This window comes from Eutrigla gurnardus (genome assembly GCF_963514095.1).
Source record: "Eutrigla gurnardus genome assembly, chromosome: 6".
In the NCBI taxonomy this organism is placed as follows: Eukaryota; Metazoa; Chordata; class Actinopteri; order Perciformes; family Triglidae; genus Eutrigla; species Eutrigla gurnardus.
This window is the reverse complement of record NC_139920.1, coordinates 25139917-25161894: the sequence shown is the minus strand read 5'-3', so window position 1 is coordinate 25161894 and position 21978 is coordinate 25139917. Positions and strand designations below refer to the sequence as shown.

Genomic DNA, 21978 nt, shown 5'->3' with positions numbered 1-21978 from the left:
TCACAAAGCCTGTGTAGTAATCATGACAGCTAAGTCAAGCCAAAAGTCTCATTAAAAAAAAAATCTGTGGAACATGCAAAATCACGAGAGAGCAAATAATTAATTCCACTGGTGGATCCTTCTGATGTGGATCATTTCAAACTGAAGAAAGATCTAAATAAACGTATCTAATGTCACTTCCTCGTCCAGTATTGAAATATGGCTCGGAGGCGAGCTCATGCATTTTTCCCATGAATCATTAAAAAAAAAAAAATCATTACCTCAAGAGTAACAGAGCCTTAGCTTTCCTGGGGGTGGTGTTAGAATAACACCAGTGTTAAATTGCTGATAAGCAGGAGAATGCGGGGGTTCAGCACATGACCCTTTACTTACTTTATATTCTCCAGTCGGCTAGAGTCTGGTTTCAGGGTGGTAGAGTGCTTCACCATTTTGTACATTGTGATGACCAGGAAGATGAGATTGAGCTGTCAAAACAGAGTAATGGCAGTGTTAATACATGATTCATGACGCAAGACACAGCAGGGGGGGGGGGGGGGGGGGGGGGGGGAGAACTGTTAATTTGTCTATAAGCATTAAAAGAGGAGAGCCTTCAAATCTCTGCATGTCCACAGACTAATCCAATAAACATCTATCGTTCCAGCCAGTCTCAGACGGGGCCGACTGGCGCCAAATTTAGTGTCATTCTATATCAATAAGAGCATGGAAATGCATTAAAATCCATCACAGTAAAAAAAAAAAAAAAAATAGAAAGAAAGAGAGAAACAGCCACGCAGCAGCAGTCTGGCAAAGTCAGCAGGGAATGAAATGTAGCCAGGAGAAATGAGAGACCCTCGTGTTGTACAAAACAACCGCATATCATTTTATGCACATAGTGAAATATTATAAGGTGTAACCAGCTACAAAAGGCTGGAGGGAACATGGTATATTTTGTTCGATTCTCGTGTGTGGACGGATGTATAAGAGAGAGAGATGGACTTTGGCTGCTTGTGTTCATGTATTACATCTTAAGGGAGCATGTGGCACATATCAGGTTGGGACAAGGATACTATATGCTGTGTTTCTGAGCGCATTTATTCAGTACCTTAAGAAAAAAAATCAATACTGTGATTCAGAGACACAAAGGCTGGATGGGCCGGAGCCGCTCCGAAGAATCTACTTCAAAAACATTTCTTTAGAGGCAAGCCAGTCCCTGACACAGCATGTGCGTGCGCTCGCAGCCGAGGAATCGAACTGAAGCCAGGCATGTACGAGTAATGTCAAGGAATATCTTGAAATGTGTATCTCCGATCGTGCATATCAAAGGATCGGGAGCGCTCAAACATACGGCAGCTTGTGCTCGTGAGCACATTTGCAATAACCGAAGCTTTGATTTTTCTCAGGTGAGCCTTATAAACAGTGCATTCTGGTGGAATGTCGTTATCTTTGGAGCAGCAAAACATTGGCAGGAGAAAGAAAAGAAAGGGGAAAAAAAAAAAAGGGAAATGTGTTGCCAGACCGATGGCCATGAGATAAATGAATGACCTTTGCGAGCTGAACTCAGACCATTCACTCTTGAGCAGAAATTGTCCGTGTTCTGGTGCACGGCGCGATCAAAAGACTGCCTGTGATCAATACATCACCCCTCCACATGCAATCAACTCACGGAGCCGCTCACAATAACCCGGCAGTAAAAGGAGAGGGACGGAGAAGGAGAAGGGGGGGGGGAGGATCATGAATCGTGAACCTTCTTTTATATCACAGACGACACTGAAACTATGTCTTGTTTCACAGCTATCAGCCGTTATTTCTATCAGCCACCTCCGTGAGTCAGACGGTGGGGGGAGGGGGCGAGGAGGGCGAAGACTTCTGGAAAAAAAAAAAAGCCTTTCACACAGCCTGGAGTGGTGACATGGATCCAATGAGACAGAGGAGCGGGACACAGTACTTTAAAGTAACCTAGCAGCACGGCACATGTTCCCTCCCCCACCAACATGCTTTCACAGCCCTTCCTGGGGGAACCCCTCTGCTCCGGTGAAGTCGCCTTGCTTCCATCCTTCACTCTGTCTCTGAATCACCACTGCAAGCCATGCAGAAGCACCTCGCCACACTGGGACCGGGGAGAAAGCTTTTTTTTTTTTTTTTTATTTCACCAAAGTGGACTGTGTGTGTACACACTGAACTCTAAATGAACTGCTGGGGATAAAATATTAAAGGTGCAGATGGAGCTGTCCGGATGATAAGAACTGCTCCCGACGTGTCATGATCCAAAAGGCCTTGTGTTGAAGCTATCTCAAGCATACTAATGGCTTCCCCCACCACTCATTACTTCCATGTTCCCCTTTCATGGAGCTAATACCCCCCGTGCCCAGAGACAGGGCAACCTCTGTCAAAGAACAAGGATCTAAATGCCTTCCACCAGCTTTTGTTTTCAGTCAGTATTCAGGGCCTGTTTCTGCCAGCAGAGGAAATAAAAAAAACAAAAACAAGAAAAGCAGGAAAAGGCGGAGGACTAAAACAAAAGGATGAGAAAAAAAAAAGCATGACCACCCTAGGTCAAAACCAATGTTATTTGGCACGAGCGTGGCTCGGGTGTCGAGCGGGGATCCAGACATGAGCCGGAGCAGCACTGCTTTCTCTTGCTTTTCTCTTGCTCGTGTGCTGCTTGCTCTTTTTCCTCCTCCTCTCCCTCTGCCTCATTGACAAGGACAAAGCCAATTTGTAGAGAAACCAGGGTCACGGATGGTGTAGACAAACCTTGCTCCAGCATGCTCCCCTGAGATGCCCCTTTCCACAGTACTTTGTCTTTTTGAGTCAATTGTTGCACAGAATCAGAGGAGCAAAGCGCCATGCCTGAGTCAGTGCTGCAAAACCCCATTCCTGTCACACATTAGCTCTGCTACAATACATTAGCTCCTCACAGGGTCATGGTTCCATCTCTCCGGTCATCACCACCGGGATGCTCATCGGGCGTTTCCACCGCAGAAGCATTTTTCATGCAAATCGTTACGGATGCAACACACGATTGGGAAAACAACGAGGGCCCAATTTAGGGGAGAGGCGACGCGTTCCTATGTGGCTGACGGAGCATTTGCTGAGACGGGGAGAAATGTGTGTTTGTTTTAATACGGCGTTAGCGATCCCTCAATTATAAGCTCACACGTTCAAAGCTGGGTGTGGGGAGAGGAAAAACATAATCAATGAAAAAATAATTGGAATTTCACCATTTACTCGAGGACGTTCCAATCCAAGCGGCCCGCTGTCGGGTCCGTGCACTTCCTCCTCCATTTTTAAAATGTGAGTGGCAATGTTTCTTTTTTTGTTGAGAAAACTGTGATGCACAGTCCAGTGAGCAGAATGGCCTTTTATCTATTCTGTTACCACACAGACAAAGAGCAGTACTATGTCTTCACTTCCAAAGCTGCTAGCCGTCTGCCGATGGCGCGCGGAGACTTGCTGAACGTTGACATGGGTGCCCCCTCTCTCCGGCATATTTTCAGTGTCAGTTTGATGTTCAACAGAGGTCACCGCATCTGTAGATACACTACCGACCATTACGCCGGATAATGAACACAGCGCTGAACAAATACCACCCGCTCTCCTCGCACAGCGGCAGGACAAGTTTGCAGAGCTTCCTCATCCCTTGGTGCGCACGAGGGCAAAGCAATACACGCGGCGGTGGGCTGAGAGGATATATCTGAGGAGCACCACCTGCTATTTCCTCTTTTTGTGCAGGGAGGGAAGACTCCCTGAGGTCTCATTCTTCTGAGCCTCTCTGATGGAGCAGGAGATAATAATGTCATGACCAGTAAATAATTGCATGGCTCAATGGGACATATGTCATTACGATATGCTATATGTCCTTCACCCCTGACGGTCCTTGACCAAACAGAGAGGTGCCTTTGCTTTTTCTTCTCCCCAACACTGTCTGCTATTTACTGTAGCCAGACAAACACAAAAGTAGACGGATGTGATTTATCTTCGTTTTTTTTGTTACTTTATCATAAAAAAGTGTAACTGGAAGGCCATTAGGTGATGTCTGTAATGTAATGTGAGACTTCAAGGGAATTGCATGGAAGCGGGGTTAAAGTAGACTAACAAATCCTGATCCCTGTCAGGTGGTAAGAGGCAGGCAGGATCGTCGGATTCCCTGGAAATTCGTCTTTGGCGCTAAAATTAACCTGTCATCACCGGAGAGCAGAAATCCTGCCGACTTCTTCCCTTTCAGGTCAACCATCATACTGCGTTTATGTGTTTCACCCCTCAGCCCCGTCCTCACCGTGTCAGTCGGCAGTATTCAAAGTAAAAATAAAGCAGCTTACCATGATGATAAAGGTGACGGGTCCTATAAAACTCCATATGAAATGATTGTCCACACTTAGCCAGCACCTATGACAGAGACACACACACTTCAGCCTGGGCACACGGCAACAAAATACTTTGTGACCAAATGTTAATGGATAGAAATATATATTTTTTATATATATGATGACATTAAGTGTTAATTTTCTAGTCAATATTTAACTTGGGGCGCTTTCAAAACGCTCCTGTCACAGGTTGAACATTAAAGCCGTAGAAACCAGAGGGACGACCCCGTGTAGCCCCTCCTGATGGCTGGGCCTGCACTGAGACACGGCCATTAATCTACGTAAAAGCCTTTTCGGCACAGTGCTCTTCTCTTTAAGGGAGCATTTACAAACAAGAGGTCACAGGAGGGTCTTTAAGCAGAAAGGCATTAATGTAGCCCCCCCCGGAAACCACAGTGTTGAGTCTGTCAGCCACTTTCAAATGACATAAAAAATTGAACAGCTGCCCATCCCTGGCAAAAAGCAGCTCCACTGTTTTGGTGTAGTCTGACAGAAATGATGAGAAGATGTTTTTTCTTCTTCTTCTGCAGGTCGCTGCTTTGCATTTCTAAGGATTTCTAGCTGCACTCACGCTTTCTTGGTCCCGTAGCTCCTGTAGTCGATGGCAGCGGAGACGCCGACCACGATGGCGGGGAAGAGGTAACCAGACACGTAGTAGTACTTCTTGCGTGAGTACTCGCTCTCAAAGACCTCCACGAGCATGAGGTACAGCTGGACCCCCTCAAGACACATCCAGGAGAAGGAAGCCAGGAAGAAGAAGTGGAGGATCCCCGCAATGATGGCGCATCCGATCTGAGCGAGAACGACAATCAAAGTATTCAAGGAAAAACAAGGATAACAAATGTGATCACGGTTTCTATAAAATAGGGATTTTTTTTTTTTGGATTAACTTGTACAAAAGTGATTTAACAACTTCCAAAGAGGAATCGGCATAGCACTTTCTTTATTGAAAATTGTATATCATATACCCTGTCTTTTATTAAAACCCACTGAAAAGACAGCGCCGCTGCCTCACTCATTCAGGGAAATTGATGAAAAAAAGTAATGAATATTCATTCACCACATGGGCTCTGACAACGCACAGGTTTAGCTTTCCATCAGCACGGCACAAATTTAAATACCATTTGTATTGTAAGGTTAGAGTTAGTAGATTTAATCTCACAGCTCAGCTGCACGTGGAAAAACGTTTTTGTGCTTTTTGAGAAAATGTAAGTGAAAAAAAAAAGATAAAAAAAATGGTATGGACGCCGGGTCAGCCATGGCAACAGTGGCTTTAAGGGAAAGAGGGAAAAAAGAGCTGTCAAGTGGAAGACGTGGCCTCTTAATAATCTATATTAATGGTGCTGTCCCACTCATGTCATGTCGGGGACAAGTGGAGAAGGTTAGAAACAAACAATGCTCAACGTCTCATCCATTTCACTCTGAGAGGGTCTTTTGTTTTGTTTTTCGGGGGGAGTGAAAGGAGATAAAGTGAGAGAGAGAGAATAAATCAAACCCAAATCAATAGGGTGCGATCGTTCCAGCTTACCCTGGGTTCCGTCATATCGATACCAATTAGGAATATTAACTCGGCGATGAAGAGATTGATACACAGGTTCTTGTGGATGGTGTTGCGATCGCTCTGCAGGCCCCGGAAGAAGCAGAAGGTGAAAATGCTGATGGTGAGGCAGACGAGGGACACCACGATCCCGACTCGGGTGATGACGGTCAGGAGCAGTTCGTGCACTCTGTCGTTAACCTGGAAGACACAGAAGAGCCGGCGAATTACATGTTTGTTTTTCTCTCAACTAGAGCCCGACCGATAAAGGGTTTTGAAGGCCGATACCGATACAAATGTTTGTTGATTTAAAAATCCAATACTCCGATGTATCGGCCAATATTTTCAGAAACGAGTAACAAAATATTAACAGATTTCCCTAACATTAGTTATTTGTAGTTATTTATGAGTCTTCACTAAAATAATATAATAATGCAGTTTAAAATAAACTTGTTTATTTTATTGTCACAACGGAACAGAGGAACATCAAAATATATTAAAGTTCTGATAAATAAAATGTATAAAAATACAAACTTAAGATATAAAACTTAAAGTCCTTTGAACAAAAACACAATAACAACAACAACCAAACACAAAGTTACCAGTATTAAAAGACTTGGTAAGCTTCATAAATATAACTTCGAACAAGACTGGAGACAAATTCTGTTCAGTTCTATAAGGGTGTTTCGTCCGTTTTTATTTTATTTTTAAAATATTAATTTATCGGCTATTATTAATGCCGATACCGATAGTTTGGAAAATGCTAATATCGGCCCTCCGATATATCGGTCGGGCTCTACTCTCAACTCTGCGATGAATATTTGAAACATGTTCTTTCTTCCGTTTTATATTCATCTCAAATGAGTGATTTATGTGACCTTAAAATTACTATTTGTGCTTGAAAAAGAAAAAGAAAGCCAAAAAGTTCCGTATCTCCCCGTCCCATAAATCTTCTACCACTGGGACAGACAAGACAGCCAAATCCTTCAACTGTATACCTCAAAAACAGGTTCCCAACTCCGAAGGGGCCCAAAGATATATCTGAGAGGGCCACTAACAAAATAAATGATGTTTATTTTATTCTGACTTTAATCTATTTTCTTTCTTGTGAAGTATACTTTCACCTCTTCAGCCTTTAAAAATCAAACCGAGAAGCAAAATAATTCCTGTTTGGCTCATATTTGCTGTTATCTGGGATGGAAGTGGACATTGCTTCAGTTTAGGGAAAAACCAAAACACTTTAAGTCTTTATTTTAATAAAGTCTACACACTTGTTTCTTCAGGGTAAGTATTTTTTTTAGGGAAAGCCTCCAGTTTGCTGCGGTGGAGACGTGATGCCTGTTCTATAAAATCAAGCTGCCAATGAAGAAAACAGTGGAGCAACAAACATCACGTATCTTCTCTCCGATCCAGACAGTGATTGCTGTAATCTTGTAAGATTGCCGTCTGAACCTACAAACGGAGCCGAGTGTGTGATTTCTGGGTCGCTGGTGAAACGTACCGAGATTTCGCGGTGTGCCATGAGGATGGCGAAGTTGGTGAGGTGGCTGCAGGAGCAGGTGGTGTGGGTTTTGTTGGAGTCCAGGAGTTTGCAGCCTTGGGTGGACCAGTAGCCCATCATACTCCTCTCAGAGTAATTCCAGAAGGAGCAATTGGAGTTGAAGTAGTGCTCAATCTACAGATAACAAGAGATATGGTTAAGTGTCCAAATAATTGACTGCCTGAAATTGAAGTACATGTAGAACACAGAGGCCATTTACCCCCTACTCATACAAAGTATTTTTCCGCACTGATACGGATGAGGATTTCTCACTTCACGGCTCTCGTGAAGCAATTCATATGTTGTATATCATTCGGCACATGCTTGCCAAGTCAACCGAAGCAGAGCCGAGGCCTTAATAACAGAGAGGCATAATTGTTTGACGGCGTGTCTTTGGAATTGCACAATTTTCTCTGATAAAGAATGGAGTCACGCACGGCCCTCTGGGAACTCCAGTGACAACTTTAAAAGACGAAAGATAATTGGTGCTCCAGTAATTTCATCCTAGATTGTACGGCTAATCTAGGAGTTAATTTCCCCCACTATAAAAGAAAATGGGTATCATTTATATCCCAATGTTGATTAAAGAATTAGTTTTCATTAAGAATTCACTTAGGTTCTAAAGACTCCTTTAATTTGATGTTCAATGACTTAAATAAACTGCCGACTGACCTAGCCAGACATTTACAATTCAAATTGCAGATCTCTGTCTACCCTGGATGTTCCCTCCCGGTGTTTTTTAATATGACCTCTCCATTCGCTCCGGCGGGGGAGACTCACGTCGATGTGCTCCAGGGTAAAAATCACCGGGTCGTTAATGAATACACGGCTGGACTCTTTGTTGATTGAGGCAGCGATGATGTCGGAGTTGACAGCCACAGACACGTTGCGGCCGTACGCCTCGTTGGCCATCTTGATGGTGGCGTTTTCCGTGCTGAGGAACTGGCCCAGATTCTTGTAGAGCACAAAAACCAGCTTGGCGACTCCTGCAGAATTATTGAAAGACATCAGAGAGTTGGAAAAAGAAAAGTTTTCCAGACACAATTTAGACAATGGAGGAAGAAAGAAATAAAAAGCTGCGGTGACAAAAGAGGACTAAAAAATATTTAAACACTCCATTCCTTGACGCCGATGTAATTCCATTTAAAATATTCAACAAAGGAACTGCGAGAATGAGTGAAAGATTAGTGAGAGATAGAGACAGAAAGCTCTTAAAATCACAAGGCCTGGAGTTTTGGAGATAAACTCCCTTGTTGTGCTGTTACACTAATACAGACTCCTCGACTAAATTCACAGGAACAAAAGTCACACACACTTATTGAATAAGCACTTCAATTCTCAGAGATTTAGCAGAACTATCTTTCGGGCCAAGTTTCTACTTCTTTCGTTCCTTTCGGTTGTGTTTGAAAGAGCTTACCGGTCCGACTGTTGAGCTTGACGGTGTTGGCTGACAGCTGGATTGAGATACCGCCCTTGCTGGATTGTGGAAATTTAAAATCCTGGACCTGGCCATCCGTGCTGAGTACGTACACATCGAGGACTGCCAGGTGCAGAGAGACAGAGGAAGGGTTTCGTGTTGGAGGGTGAAAGGACAAGAGAATAGGATATTTGTCATTACAGACTCAGACACAAGGGCATAAAAACGCCACAGTGGAGAATATTGATGGAAAGTTTTCTTCCTCATATTTCTCCGAGAACGGAAACGTCGGCACAGACCGAAGGACGTCTTAACGGCTCAAACGCTACATCTTTGTGACGCTGAGCTGAACAATAAAAAGGTCAATCACGGCGTGATGATTTCACCCTTGTAAGACTTACTAATATAAACAAAACAACACTGCGGGGAAGAAAAAAAAGCCTCCCTTATATGGCCTAACGACACAGGGAAACGGGAGGAGGGGGATGTGGATAAACAAATGTATTTTTTCTGACTCCACAGCAGGCTAATGTTCACATTAATGTATAGAGTTACAAGGTCTAGACGCATACATTTATAAACTGAGCGCACAATCAGAGAATCCAGTCTATTTAATTGTCTGATATTCATCACTTTGTCAGTAAGCGACTCGTTAAACCTAATATGCGTTGTTTTTTTTCTTTTCCCCCGGAGGTTTAAACGCTTATTATGAAAACAAAGCCCTTTTTTTATGTGGCGGCCTTGTTTTCCTTTAACAAGAGCAACTCTCTCAATGAATTGAAAGTAATTAAATTAACCGAGCTTGCATCAATCACAAGCTCTTGTCATTTGCTTACCACAAGCTCTTTACTTACTTATATTGTCGGCGGGGACTTTGACAATGGCCGGCTCCATGAGGTTGTCGGCGAGGACGAAGGCGCCTTCCTCCAGAGTGTCCAGCAACATGGTGGCGGCGTGCGTTTGCTCCGTGCTGTTCATGTCTCTCCAGGACTTCAGGGCCTCCGGTCTCAGGAGGTTGTCGACCGTGTCCACGATGGCCTGTGTCCAAGCACACACACGGATAAACACACAGACAAACACAACGCCACTTGAGTAACTCAGGATTTCACGCAAGCATAAGCAGTGACGTGCAGACACCGAGATGGATGAAATGCTGTGCTGAAGCATCGCATCTGGGAGGACGTTTGTTTTTGGTTGTACTTGTGACAGCATTGATTAATTGCAGACATTCACAGAAGAGGAAAGAAATTATGTTTGCATCTGTATTGATTTGGTTTCTTTTGCAGGACGCCGCATCAGACAATCACAGCGTATCGAGCTCCGTCCAATAGCAGCATGAAGAAATGGCCTGATTAAAGTAAATAATACAAAAAGCTGTCCTCCATTACAGTTCTGTAATAACAAAACATTTGGCACGCAGAAGTGTGTTTTTCTTTAACTTTCGACCTTCAGTCAATTTGTCCTCAAGTGCAGATACTTTACTGCACAAAAAGTCTCTGCAAACATAAAAAAAAGGGAGAGGGAAATGTGTGCAAAACAAAACGAAATCTGTCAATTTCAGTTTAATTGAATCGTATCCTTCATGTTTCAGCCTCGCGCTTTGTGCCGGCGGAACAGCTGAGGATAGGCAGCGGATAAATTGGGCGTGGGATCCAGACGACGGCGGGTTTTTCTTCAGGAAATAATCAATGTGTCTAATCTGGTAATCAATGGCGGCGACGGCTGGTGGAGAGGTTGGGGGGCAGCTATAGTGATGTTGCGTCAAGTATGGCACATGTCAGATACTGCTGACTCAGCCATCTGCGTCCCACGTCCTCTCGTGTTGTCATTCGTCAAATAAAATGCCGGCGCGACCTCTATCACGCCATCGCTTCCTATGAGTTCACATCCACGTGCTGTGACGTTGAGAACGATGATGGGACATTTTTGGGGAGGTGGTGTGACTACATACATGTGCCCCCCCCCCTCCTTTTCTTTTTATGAGCGCACTGCTGTTGACTGGCTAATTAGCTCGATCCATTTTAATACCCTCCCAAAGGAGAGATTTGGATTGAGGGGGGGTGACTTTGTTGGCAGGTGGAGGACGCTGATCCCCCTAATGGTTGAGGGATATATATGGCCAAAATACTTTGATGTATGAACCCAACCTGAAAGCATTCAAAGGAAGGGGGAAAATAGTTTGGCCCGGCTAACCCTATTAACCAGATAGACCTGACGATTTACACCGTTAATTTATGAAACAAATGACTTCTGTGACCTAAAAACCTTTGTCCTTGTGAAACAAGAGCCACATTTTTTTTTACTTAACATGCAGTGAAAGGCCAGGTGATGGTCCTTGGAAGAATACAAAAAGAAACAGATTTGAATAAATCCTTCTCCTTGCACCTTGGAAGTAGGTGATATTGTGCCAGAAGCCCCCTCTCTGCTTCTACAATAAGCGTAGAGGCAGAATGGGGGCCGTGTTTGATGCAATATTCAGGAGGGGGGGGGTTTTTTGTATTGAATGGAGCTCCAGAGTAAGAGCAAAAAAAATAAAAAAAATAAATAAATTTAACAAAGCAGCAAATCCTTCAGCAAATGAATAATGAGAGGGATGTAAGAACAGGATGTTTGTTTGAGTTGTGGTGTTATGCATCCAGACGTGCAATCTTGAGTAAACACTTAGAAAACATACAATAGGGGGAAAAACAGACTGAAAAACAAAATACACCATCGCTGTTGACGTGGGGGAGGGGGGGGGGACACAGAGACACATCCATGTAAAGAAGCCACCTTTTGTAATTGGACATGACTTTGACTTTAGAAAGCACTTTAGGTACGATTGTGTCTGTGTGTAAAGGCAATTACTCAAAAAAAAAAAGCAGGAAAGCACAGGGAGGAGGGAGCACATGACAATGCAGGAGGGTGCATGCTGCTGAACTTGTGCTGGGGCGTATATACGGTAGCACAGGGAGAGAGGAGGGGACGGCAGCAAGCAGAACGGGCAGAGGCATTGCTCCAGTACCTTCATGTATGCCCTGCATGTCCTTTCTCGTTTTTGAAGCTTTTTTTTTTTTAAATTAGAAAAGAAAAAGAACAAGATAAAAAAAAAATAGAGACACATAATTTGCACAAGATCATGAGCTTGCATAAACGCTCTGTAGAAACAAGGAAACTAACTACTATATGAGCAGCCTCTCCCCATCTCATGTACCGCTGACCTGCTTACCTGGAGGTGTTCTCACATTTTAATCACATGCTGCATTTCTCCTCAAAGCACATTATATTTAAAAGAGCCAAATTATGGCCAATACCATATCCATATATACCACCAATGTACTGCCATGAAAACACATCTCTGATCCATGCGAGTATAACTGTTTTTTGTCTTTCCAGAAAATAATAAAGAGAAAGAAAAGGCAGGCTAAAGGTGACAAAGAAACTGTACATACTACTTTGTCATTACACTCAGTGAAGACAAATGCAGCGAGAGAGACTCAGTGGGGAATTAAACATCGCGCCTTAAGCGACGCAGGTTTTTGACGTGCTTACCTTGTTGAAGCTCCGTCCTGCAGAATCCTTCTCGCTGGGTCTGAGCTCCTGCAGCTGAGCGTCCAGGATGTCCACCAGCTGCTCCATCAGGCGCACCGAGGAGCTCACGTCCCCGGCAAAGATGGGGCCTTTGGTGTGCTTGGCTAACTCGTTGGCCAAGTTAGCCGCATTCTCGCCGCTGCGGATCTGCAGGGGGAGAGAGTGAGTAATGTTCACAGGAATGCAAGAAGACAGACTCGGGAGGGTTTTCTGTAGAGCCCTGTTTCTGTCATCAAACCACACTTGAATGAGTCCTTGAAATGCCGGTTATGAAAAGGGGGTTTCATGTTTTCTCCACATCGGAGAAGTTGCCATGGTGGCAGTTGAAGGCAAGTTAAGAAACAGAGAGCTGCTTGCTACCACTAATATATAGTTCATGCATGTCATCTCTGTCTGTGCTTTATTGACTGTCACCATTTTCCTTGACCTATTCCAATTCTTCAGTTTTAACACATTGTCTGTACCTTAGCAATTATTTTTGTGGATTTCTGAAAAGACACATATCAAAGTCCTCATTTTCACACCAACTTTATAGCTGATAAATGATGCTTTCATTCAAATCTCACCCCCGCTTTGCAAGAAAAAAAAAAGCATGAATTTCCATTATTTTGTCAACCCCCCGTCTGTGTTTTTAAGAAACACATTCCACTTAGAAACCAGTGAGGCAGAGCTCATACAAACCTTTTGGGCTACTTGGTTGACCCAGTGGGAGGTACAGTTGCTGAGATCAGGGCCCTTCGGGTGCCAAGCCCCAGTGGAGAGGACACATAAATAAGAGGCCGTGCCTGACAGGGAAAACAAGGCCAGAATAAGTCAAGTTTAATCAAGTCAAATCAAGTTGGAATATGAAGCCATAACATGTCTGCTTGTGTGTGCGCGCAGAAACATCATCCCTGGAGTATATTTTGTTTTTGTTTCCCACTGTGCTCGTCTGGACTGTTTGAACGCTGTCATCGGAACAAATTAAAGTGAAATTGATGAATACAGTAAACCACCAACACGCAAAGTCATCAACTTCCTTTCTGCAAAAAATTATAGAGGGAATATTTCCAACAGCTCGCTCGTGTTTTCGTGGCAACAATTTTTCCCTGTCTTAATTATCCCCGCATCTGATGAACTCTGAGCGCTAACACGATTTCACACACAATCAAATGAGGGATGCACGTCTCCGAGCGAGCTGCAGGAGGAACAGCTGAGCCTGCTCCTCGGCAATGCTGCCGTTACAGATTGCTAAATCATGTTTCGACCTGGAATGGCACAGCTAAAACCTAACAGCATTCTAAACTGTCTTTCACCGAATCCCTGAACACCTGTTTCAACCGATGCTCTTTATAGATAAGAGGGGGGGGGGTGGAAAAGTTGTATGCAAGATTATCAGACACATCTAACAAACTCGGAGATGTTCTCCTGGGACGCCTCGGGTCATATTGAAAGCAGCGAGCACGCGTGCGGCCCTCGAGGCAGAGAGGCAGCCCTGTTTACCTCGCGTTCCCTTGGGGCAAGGTCGCTCCACGAGCATGCCCCTCTGGGTCTGAGGCCACATTATGTCTCTCTTCTCGGTGGCCTCGCAGCGCTCGGGTAGAGGGAAGGAGTCGCTGGGCGGAGGGGAAGTCGTCTGCGGGATCGCAGGAGGCGGCTTGGGCGCTCCCCTGGTGCCCTCCCTGGGCCCTGTTGTGGTGGTAGTGTTGGCCACACCCCAGTGCACTGTGGTTGTTGTGGTGGTGGTTGTAGTTTTCTGAGGCAGAGGGGATGTGGTGACTTCTGACAGCGCCGGAGCTGTGGAGAGACGGAGGGTACGGAGGCATTAAATTCAGTGAAACGTTAGGACCTCCGTGATTTATGGAATTTGATTTTCTCTAGGACACATATTATTATCAGTCCATATGCAAATACGATGCAGTGCTGTGGTTTCAAATATAAAAGTACAAACCAAATAGGAGTATGACCTGCGGTTGCAATGTGAGGTCAGCTAACTAGCGTAGCATGCCTGGGGCGCACGATGTGGACCATACCAAGTATTTTGCTGCTTTGACAGGTATTCAAACCTTGACCTTCCGATGGGCAGATGCCCTCATGTACCATTAAACATTAAAGGTGTCCCCCTGTAACTAATATTTATATATTTCTTTTCTCAACCTGTTCAACAATGTAATGCTTATACATCCAAGTGTCCTGTTGTGTAAATTGCTGCTAAGTGCTTTGTGCAACAAGCGTATTTGCATTCCCGTTGACTATGCTTATCCAAGGCACTCAGTCTGCAGCGAACAAGACAATAATTACAGTAACATCCTCCTGCCTGGCAATCATTCTTGCCTGGGAGATTTTTGTGGCATGGCTGATTAAATTTCACTAACACAGAACCTGTATATGTAGCCGTGGTGCCTGAACATTCATTTTACAGTTGTTTCTTGCTACAACTCATACTCTGATAAAGCAGGTGTGCAGTAACTCATGCGATGCCCCGGGCAAAAACAATATGTTTCAGTCCCGGGGAAGCAGAAAATAGTGCACTCCTTACATTTAACATGAGCCACTGAGGGGAAAAACATGAAGACATTTTTCATGCGATACGCCAGAGAAGTGTAGGCAGCGCTGCAATTACACTTCATAAAAGTTTTACATAAGGGAGCTGCATAGATGAAATGTTGATAAAACACTAACTATCTTATAAGAATCTGCTCCAATCAATCTGCAAGTACAAAAAAAAAAAAAAAGAGACCTCCACAGGGGTGGAAAAAGTATCTGTTGGTTGAATTTAAAAGGATAAGCTATATCAATTGAAAGAGCTCTGATTGGAATGCAACGTGCACACTGAATCTAATCGCATTTGAGTACTTTGATTTCCTCCATTAGGCTGCCTGTAGAGCATGCAGGGAATGTGAAGAGGTGCTGTTACACTGCTTGAACCGAGCACAGTCGTTGTCAGTGGTACAACCGGGAGTGAAAACATCGAAGAGACGGAGTGAGAAAGGGTGAAAGAGAGCAGGGCGGGGGGAAATGGGGGGGGGGTGATGATGGAGGCACACATAGAAGATGATGACAGGAGGATTCAGGAACAATGGTGCCAAGCTGGAGAAGCAGAAGACAGTTTCTGTCTTCCAGTGGATTGCAGGAGAGGCAGCCAGACCGCAGGCAGCAACACCTCCATATCTATAGCCTCTGTTGGATAATGGGTCTTGCTGATAGCACACACACACACGCACACACATAGACACACACACACTCCTAACGCACGGCACCACCACTATCACCATAGGCCCCACGGTGTGGATGAGAGGCTTCAGCACAGTCGAGCTGAAGGGAAATCACCTTTGAGGCTGGCTGCTACCTGTGGCGAATTAGGCTCTATTGACCAGAGGAGATGACTTTGTGCTCCCTCCTGTTGGGAGCTTTAGAACTCCATACACACACACACACACACACACACACACACACACATGGGGTAAGATGATGGTGCACACAGCTGACTGGCTGTTTTGACACTGAGATGGAGGCAGATTTGGCTGGCTTCACCTCAGCCCCCCTGCTCCCGTCCCCCCCGCCCCCACCTGTATCCTTTTACTCAACACAGTGAAATGCTCCGGCTGCACGGCCTGTCACAGCGGTTGAGAGACAACCTGTGCTTAGTGTCCTTTCAGCACTAGCATTTAGCTGGCTGGGAGAAATGTCTGTCTCCATTCTGCACCAATACCCTTTTATTGCTATAACCCTTGCTTTTTTTTTTATGACTCACTGAGAAGACTCAGAGGTGAAAAGCAATAGTCACGAAAAAAATTGGCCTGCAAATGTCTGGTTAAGCTAACTACAGTCTGGATGTAATCATGTCGCAGCTCGGCCAGGAGGAAATGAACGTGTCGACATACTGTGTAAATAACTATCATTGTTTCTTTTTTAAACATCTGGGTTTGGGATGTTTGGCAAACTTCCAGATGATCCCCCCCAAGAAACTGTGGGGCCCTTTATGGGTTTCTCATTTCCAAAGTATGAAAGATGATGAGATAAGATCCCGGTCTCCGTGAACGGGGAGTCTAGAATGCAGACAGAAATGAAAATGAAAATGAATCGCTGCTTGACAGCATAATTTAAGATAAAAAAAAGGCTGGCAACTACGGCCGATAAATCAAAGAGGCATCTGCTGTAATCCAAGCGCATTCCTTTAGCATGTCAACTAACAACTGTATCTTGTCTACAACCCTCACTCACGAGGGGAGCCTGTCACGGCTCGCCAGGACGTTGAGCTCCACGCTCCAGTTACAACATGTACAATTAAACGCCTTTGAAGTTTTTTAGTACATTTTATTTGCTACCTGCTATCAGCTGTGAAACTACGGGGGGTAATTAATAAGAAGCTCCAGCTAATGCGTTTGGCTCTCCGAACGCGTTCCGCTGGAGAGTGACGGCCCCGCAGCAAACTGGATGGGGTTTGGCTTTTTTTGGATTTGCTGAGCCGATGCTGCACGAGACAGAAACGCTGTGCTGGCATTTCCTAAAAATGTGTTTTTTTTTTTCCCTTTCTCAGCGAGCTCCGTCATAGAATACAGCTATACATTAAAGAGCTTCATTAACAAGAAGTATTACGAAAAGGGCTAAAAATAATCCTGTTGCGGTGGGGATTCATTTCATGTCTAGGATGCAAACTAATCCTCTTTCCAGTGTGAAAAAGAGGCTAATATGAATGTAGGCTACACTTCCCAGGGAGAGTCGTGCATAAACAATGCAAGCCCTCTGACCACTGCTGTTCCTGTGTACATAGCGTGTCAGCCCGTAATCCTGCCAGCAACACAATAATCTGATTACCCTTATGCCATAGCTTGGTTTAATTTGATCCAATGAGAGCCGGCAGGAATTAACCCATAGGTATTAAAAAAAAAAAGGAGGCTCCTCTTCACAGAGATGTCTAAGTGGATAAGTTTAGAAGCAGCCGTGGTGAGGGAAGGGTATTGATCTGTTGGTAGTACTACAGCAGCCCTTTCCCCCATAACTTCTGTGATTCACAGCATGGAACATATATATTTCTCTTTTAAAATACAAGTGAAATATTCCTTTTGATTATGACGGAAGAAGCAAAATACCATGTTTGGGCTGTATAGCGAAACCACAACAGAATCCTTGATTATGATGTCTCTGCTGCACTCAGCCCAAGGGGAACCTTCAATTAGCTGTCACAGAGTGTGAACGCGGCGAGCGATATTCTCCAAAGCACCGCAAATAGTCGGGACAGACTTATTCATAACCTCGGCGTGTTATTCAACGCCCACACACGGTTGCACTTGAATGTATCTCAGCGGTTCTGGTATTACCCCTGGGGTTATAGGTCTGGAATTGATGACAGACAATGAGACAGGAATCCAGGGGAGGGAAAAAAGGCGTGAGGAGCGCGGCGTGCCGAGTGTTGTCAGAGCACACGCAGTCCATGTATTGTAAGCACTTGGGAACACACACACACGCGGAGCCCAGGCGAGACTTTACCGGGATTCAGTAGTCGTGCCGGGGTGACAAATGAAAACCGACAGTGTGTGTGTCTTTTATATTATGCTTAATGGCTTCACTTTCAGTAGGCACCGCATGGTTGTTCATCAGGGTAATGTTTCATACACATTACCAGGTGCTGTTTATCTTGCGAAGGAGGGAGGAGGGACAGGGGAGAACACACATTTAAGCATTTGTTTCAGCTAATTTGCCACGTAAAAAAAAAAAAAAAGTCAAAAGAATTATTAGATCTCACTTGTACCCCGCTCTGTCATGGACTGATCTCATAATGGCGTGAAGCGAGGCTGCTTAGGAGATTTAGCTCTTTTTATTCCCATTTTATAGGAGGCTCGCTCCTCGCTAAAGGTAAAAAAGAAGCATGTCTTTTGTACACTGAGCGGTGGCTTCTTTGGTGGCAATCACCTCCTAATGGAAGAGGAATAGCAAACGTTAACAAGTTGGTTGAATTCAACGAGGGGGAGCTCGGGGAGCAGGAGAATCCAGTGGATGGGAAATAAATGAATAACCCATCAGCATTCAACTCATTCGGCACAGAGCAAAGGTTAATTGAAATAAGGTGTTGAACTGCGAAAAAAAACAACAAAGTGTAATTTATTTCCTCTGCTAATGCCGCCGCCGAACATGTCTCAGTTTCAAAACATCGCCTTTCACTCAGGCCTCTCCGGGCGCAGCCTCGCTTCTCTCCTCAGTACATATGGAAATTGAGCTGTTCTTAAGTATGAAATAGTGTGATGATTTATAATACATTTGTGATGCATTTTGATATCTACCAATAATAACAATAATACACAAAGGAAATTGGATTACACGTCTTTCACTCTGTGCTACATCTGTAGCCGTGGAGGGGGAAACGCGGCGTGTGATTGCTTGTGTGCCAGCAGTAAATATGAAGAAAGCTGAGTGAAAATTCGTATAATTTCCCACGAGTCATGTCCATGTGAAGGTGTGTACAGTATACGTCCGACGTCTTTGGGAACAAAAACCTAATAGCTGGATTATGTTATTTACTGCCGTCTCCAATATTTCTTTTTCCCACAATATAAACATATTGATTCATATGGACGAAGGCAGGCAGGCAAGAGAGCACTCCCACACACACACACACACACACACACACACACATGCAGACGAGCTTCTAAACACATGTACACATTCATATACACCCTCAAACACAGAATGACACCAAAGTATAGAGAACAGACACAGCAGCTGCCAGACTACAGTCTGCCTTTTTTTCTCTCTCCTTGCAGCTTTCTCTGTACTGTACGTGCCTCAAATTTCAAGCATTAACTCTAAGTGTGCCAAGAGGACCGATTCGTAACGCCGCGCACACAGGAGGATGTCTACGTTAGAGGCATTCGTATATAAACGCATACATATGCATGCACACACATTAAACCCAGCCATGTAGAAAAAGCACACACACACCCACATGTATACACAGATTAGGGAAACACACACAATCAGGCCTGTGTGAAATAAATCTCCTCAAAGGCGTGTGTCAGGGAGTGATGGCGGGGACCATTGTGATGTCTAAGTAATAATTCTTTTAATGCGCCTTGTTTGGTAGTCAGACTGTAATCAAACAAGAGACTGCCGATCCCCTCGGCTACAGGGCTCAGTGTAACTATAATCACACCCCCTTCCTCGCTCTCTTTGATGTAAAACAACTCTTTGTGACGTTCTAAATCATAACCCCGAGTTGTGCTGTTGCTCCGCACACTTGTAGGCTGTCGGCGGAGATCATGTGTCCACGGCGTGTACAGTAGTTTGACACCGGCGGAGACGATTTTCGAGGAGAGGTGGTAACTAGCAGCTTGGGAATATGAAGAAGAAAAAAAAACCTAATCTTGAGGTGTGATTCTGGACAAGGGGTGAAACGTTTCTCCCCTTTCTGGCAACAACTGGTTGCTCCTCGTGTCTTACGAGGAGAGGCAGAGATCATGATCAGATTTCAGAAGAAAAACCTGTGACCTTCCGACCCCGTGTGCTGAACGTGCCCTCGCTGCCACCAGACACTGAGTCGTTATGTATTATCCCACGTGTAATATCAGAGACGTTGTGAACAAGACTGTAAATCCCCAACGTGGGACTTTCCACCCCCCCTCCCCACCTCCACTTTATCGCCCCAGTTAAATTCACCCTTATATCGTAACCAAGAACGACACCGGTGGGTGACAACAGACGCAGCAACGTCACAGTGTCATAAAAAAATGGTGGTTAAAAAAAAGCTACACGGGAGGAATAAAGAATGGAAGTTGGCATATAGGGAGATCCTGTAGTCCGGCAGTAAAGAAGGGGGTCTTTAACTAAAGGTAAACCCCCAGCGGTGCCCTAACACCCTGGTAATTCCTCCCAGTTTAAACAGAGCACGGCTCAAAACTTTGCACATCTCAATGGGGTCAGGGATTTCCGGACACGTTTAAGTGCTATAACAACATGAGGGACTAATTGAGTTAACCTGTCACGGATACCAACACACAGGTTTGAGGCTACTTTAGGGGATTTTTGTACAAATTCTGGGCTTTTTTTTCTGCAGATTGTACGGTGAGGTATTTGATTTGGTCGGCTGCTGGCTGGCCGGGCTTGTTTAGTCAGTCAACATCAGCCTGACAACAATCCAACAGGAGTTAAGTTAGAGAGAAATGAAGATAAAAGAGAAGTAGCTTATAAGATCGACTTTCATTATTTGATCTGGATCAAAAAATCTTATTTTTAGGCAAAATAAGCTTCATGCAAAACTATTAATGTCACGTAAATCTAAACACTGTTATAAACTATCCCTGTGGGATCCCTGATCTCCGTGTGTGTGAAGGCCATCGCTGTTGTGCGTCTACATGTTCCCAGAAGGCACAGCAAAGGATTTACTCAAACGCTGTCCCTAAAGTGTGCTTCTCTCGTCGGGAATGATTCGAACAGTCTTAAGCCTGACTTCAGGAGGGAAGCCAAACAGACGCAAATACGTGCCGACACGCACGCAAATGCAAATATCCAGATTTAAAGGCACGGTTCACGCGTGATCACGGAGGAGTCGTCGACAGGCGAAAAAGAAAAATCCCCAAAAAGATCAAACGGAGACAGACCGAACACGATAGAGAGATAATGAAAGAGAGAGAGAGGCAATAAGATGGATGTAGACAGAGAAAGAAACAAGGAGAATATGACAGGAGAACGGAGAGAAAAAACTAAAAAACAAAAAGGGTGATTTTCCACATCAATACAACCTCCTTTCACACCGCTGTGTCCACTTGGGCAGCTGACAAGGGGTTGGGGAGAGGAAGTGGGGGGAGGGGGGGTGTTGTTGTCAAGGCAAACAAAACAAATTGTCCGTTTTAACACATCCTGATATCCCGGCTCCTGCACCACTGCTGAGCACGTAGGAGGAAGAAGTCTCTGCCATTTTACCTGAGCGCCTCAGATGGCTGACGTTTAAAGCATCCATACCTCTCCCCCCTCATCCCCCGGTTTCCCCCTGCTTTCTGTCTAAATGTTGCCGTGCACAGGTTGACCTCTGTGTAAGCACCGCCGAAGACAGGAATGAATCATAGCGGTGCTTATTAGCGAGCCGTATATTCATCAGACTATAAGAGGAAGGCTCTCTGGGGTGACCGCAAATGCGCGTGACTCGCAAGCATCGGTAACAGCTGAGCATTTTTGCACTGCGAAGCACTCTGGCAACACACAAACTACAGGGCATTTCTTTTGGCCACATGCAGAGTTGTGTAAGCTAATTGGCGAGTCGTTCCGGAGAGCCCTACCTTATAATTTCAAACAAATTGGGTCATTCTCTCTCTTACGACCCCCGCTCGCAAAATGTACAATTTGGGGGTGCGGCAAAGATTGAAATTGTATGCAAATGTATTGACGTTTCAACAATTAAAGAGGAGGCCTTGATTTGTGTGGGCGTTAACTGCAGCGCCGGGGGCTTTTTTACGGAAGTGATTCAGAATCTAATTTTGCGACGGGGGATGAATAAAAGGTTTCAGGGGCTCACCTGTGTCCCATTGAGGCGTGGATAGTCTGTTTGTGCATACTTTTTGGAGGAAATAGATGTTGATGTGCTTACTCGGTGGTTTGAGGC

At 44.7% G+C, this 21978-nt stretch overlaps 2 protein-coding genes across 8 annotated transcripts in view; one reads left to right on the top strand and one right to left on the bottom strand.

Moving 5' to 3' along the window:
• adgrl2a (adhesion G protein-coupled receptor L2a) overlaps positions 1-21978 on the bottom strand; it is a 90498-nt gene that overhangs the window by 10024 nt on the left and 58496 nt on the right. For 5 of the 7 annotated variants that reach the window (XM_084010798.1, XM_084010799.1, XM_084010801.1 and 2 more), the window contains 12 exons: positions 13890-14183; positions 13089-13192; positions 12369-12554; positions 11842-11880; positions 9692-9875; positions 8838-8960; positions 8201-8406; positions 7382-7555; positions 5872-6081; positions 4915-5135; positions 4299-4365; positions 373-464 (listed from right to left, as the gene is read on the bottom strand). In XM_084010798.1, the coding sequence (XP_083866924.1) occupies positions 373-464; positions 4299-4365; positions 4915-5135; positions 5872-6081; positions 7382-7555; positions 8201-8406; positions 8838-8960; positions 9692-9875; positions 11842-11880; positions 12369-12554; positions 13089-13192; positions 13890-14183 (1900 nt within the window). The remainder of the gene's footprint in view (positions 1-372; positions 465-4298; positions 4366-4914; positions 5136-5871; positions 6082-7381; positions 7556-8200; positions 8407-8837; positions 8961-9691; positions 9876-11841; positions 11881-12368; positions 12555-13088; positions 13193-13889; positions 14184-21978) is intronic. The other 2 variants (XM_084010804.1, XM_084010803.1) reach the window with 1 other exon arrangement.
• Positions 4408-21978, top strand: part of negr1 (neuronal growth regulator 1) — a 378181-nt gene continuing 360610 nt past the window's right edge. Inside the window, exon 1 of the mRNA XM_084010805.1 lies at positions 4408-4412. The gene's annotated coding sequence lies outside the window, so the exon portion shown is untranslated. The remainder of the gene's footprint in view (positions 4413-21978) is intronic.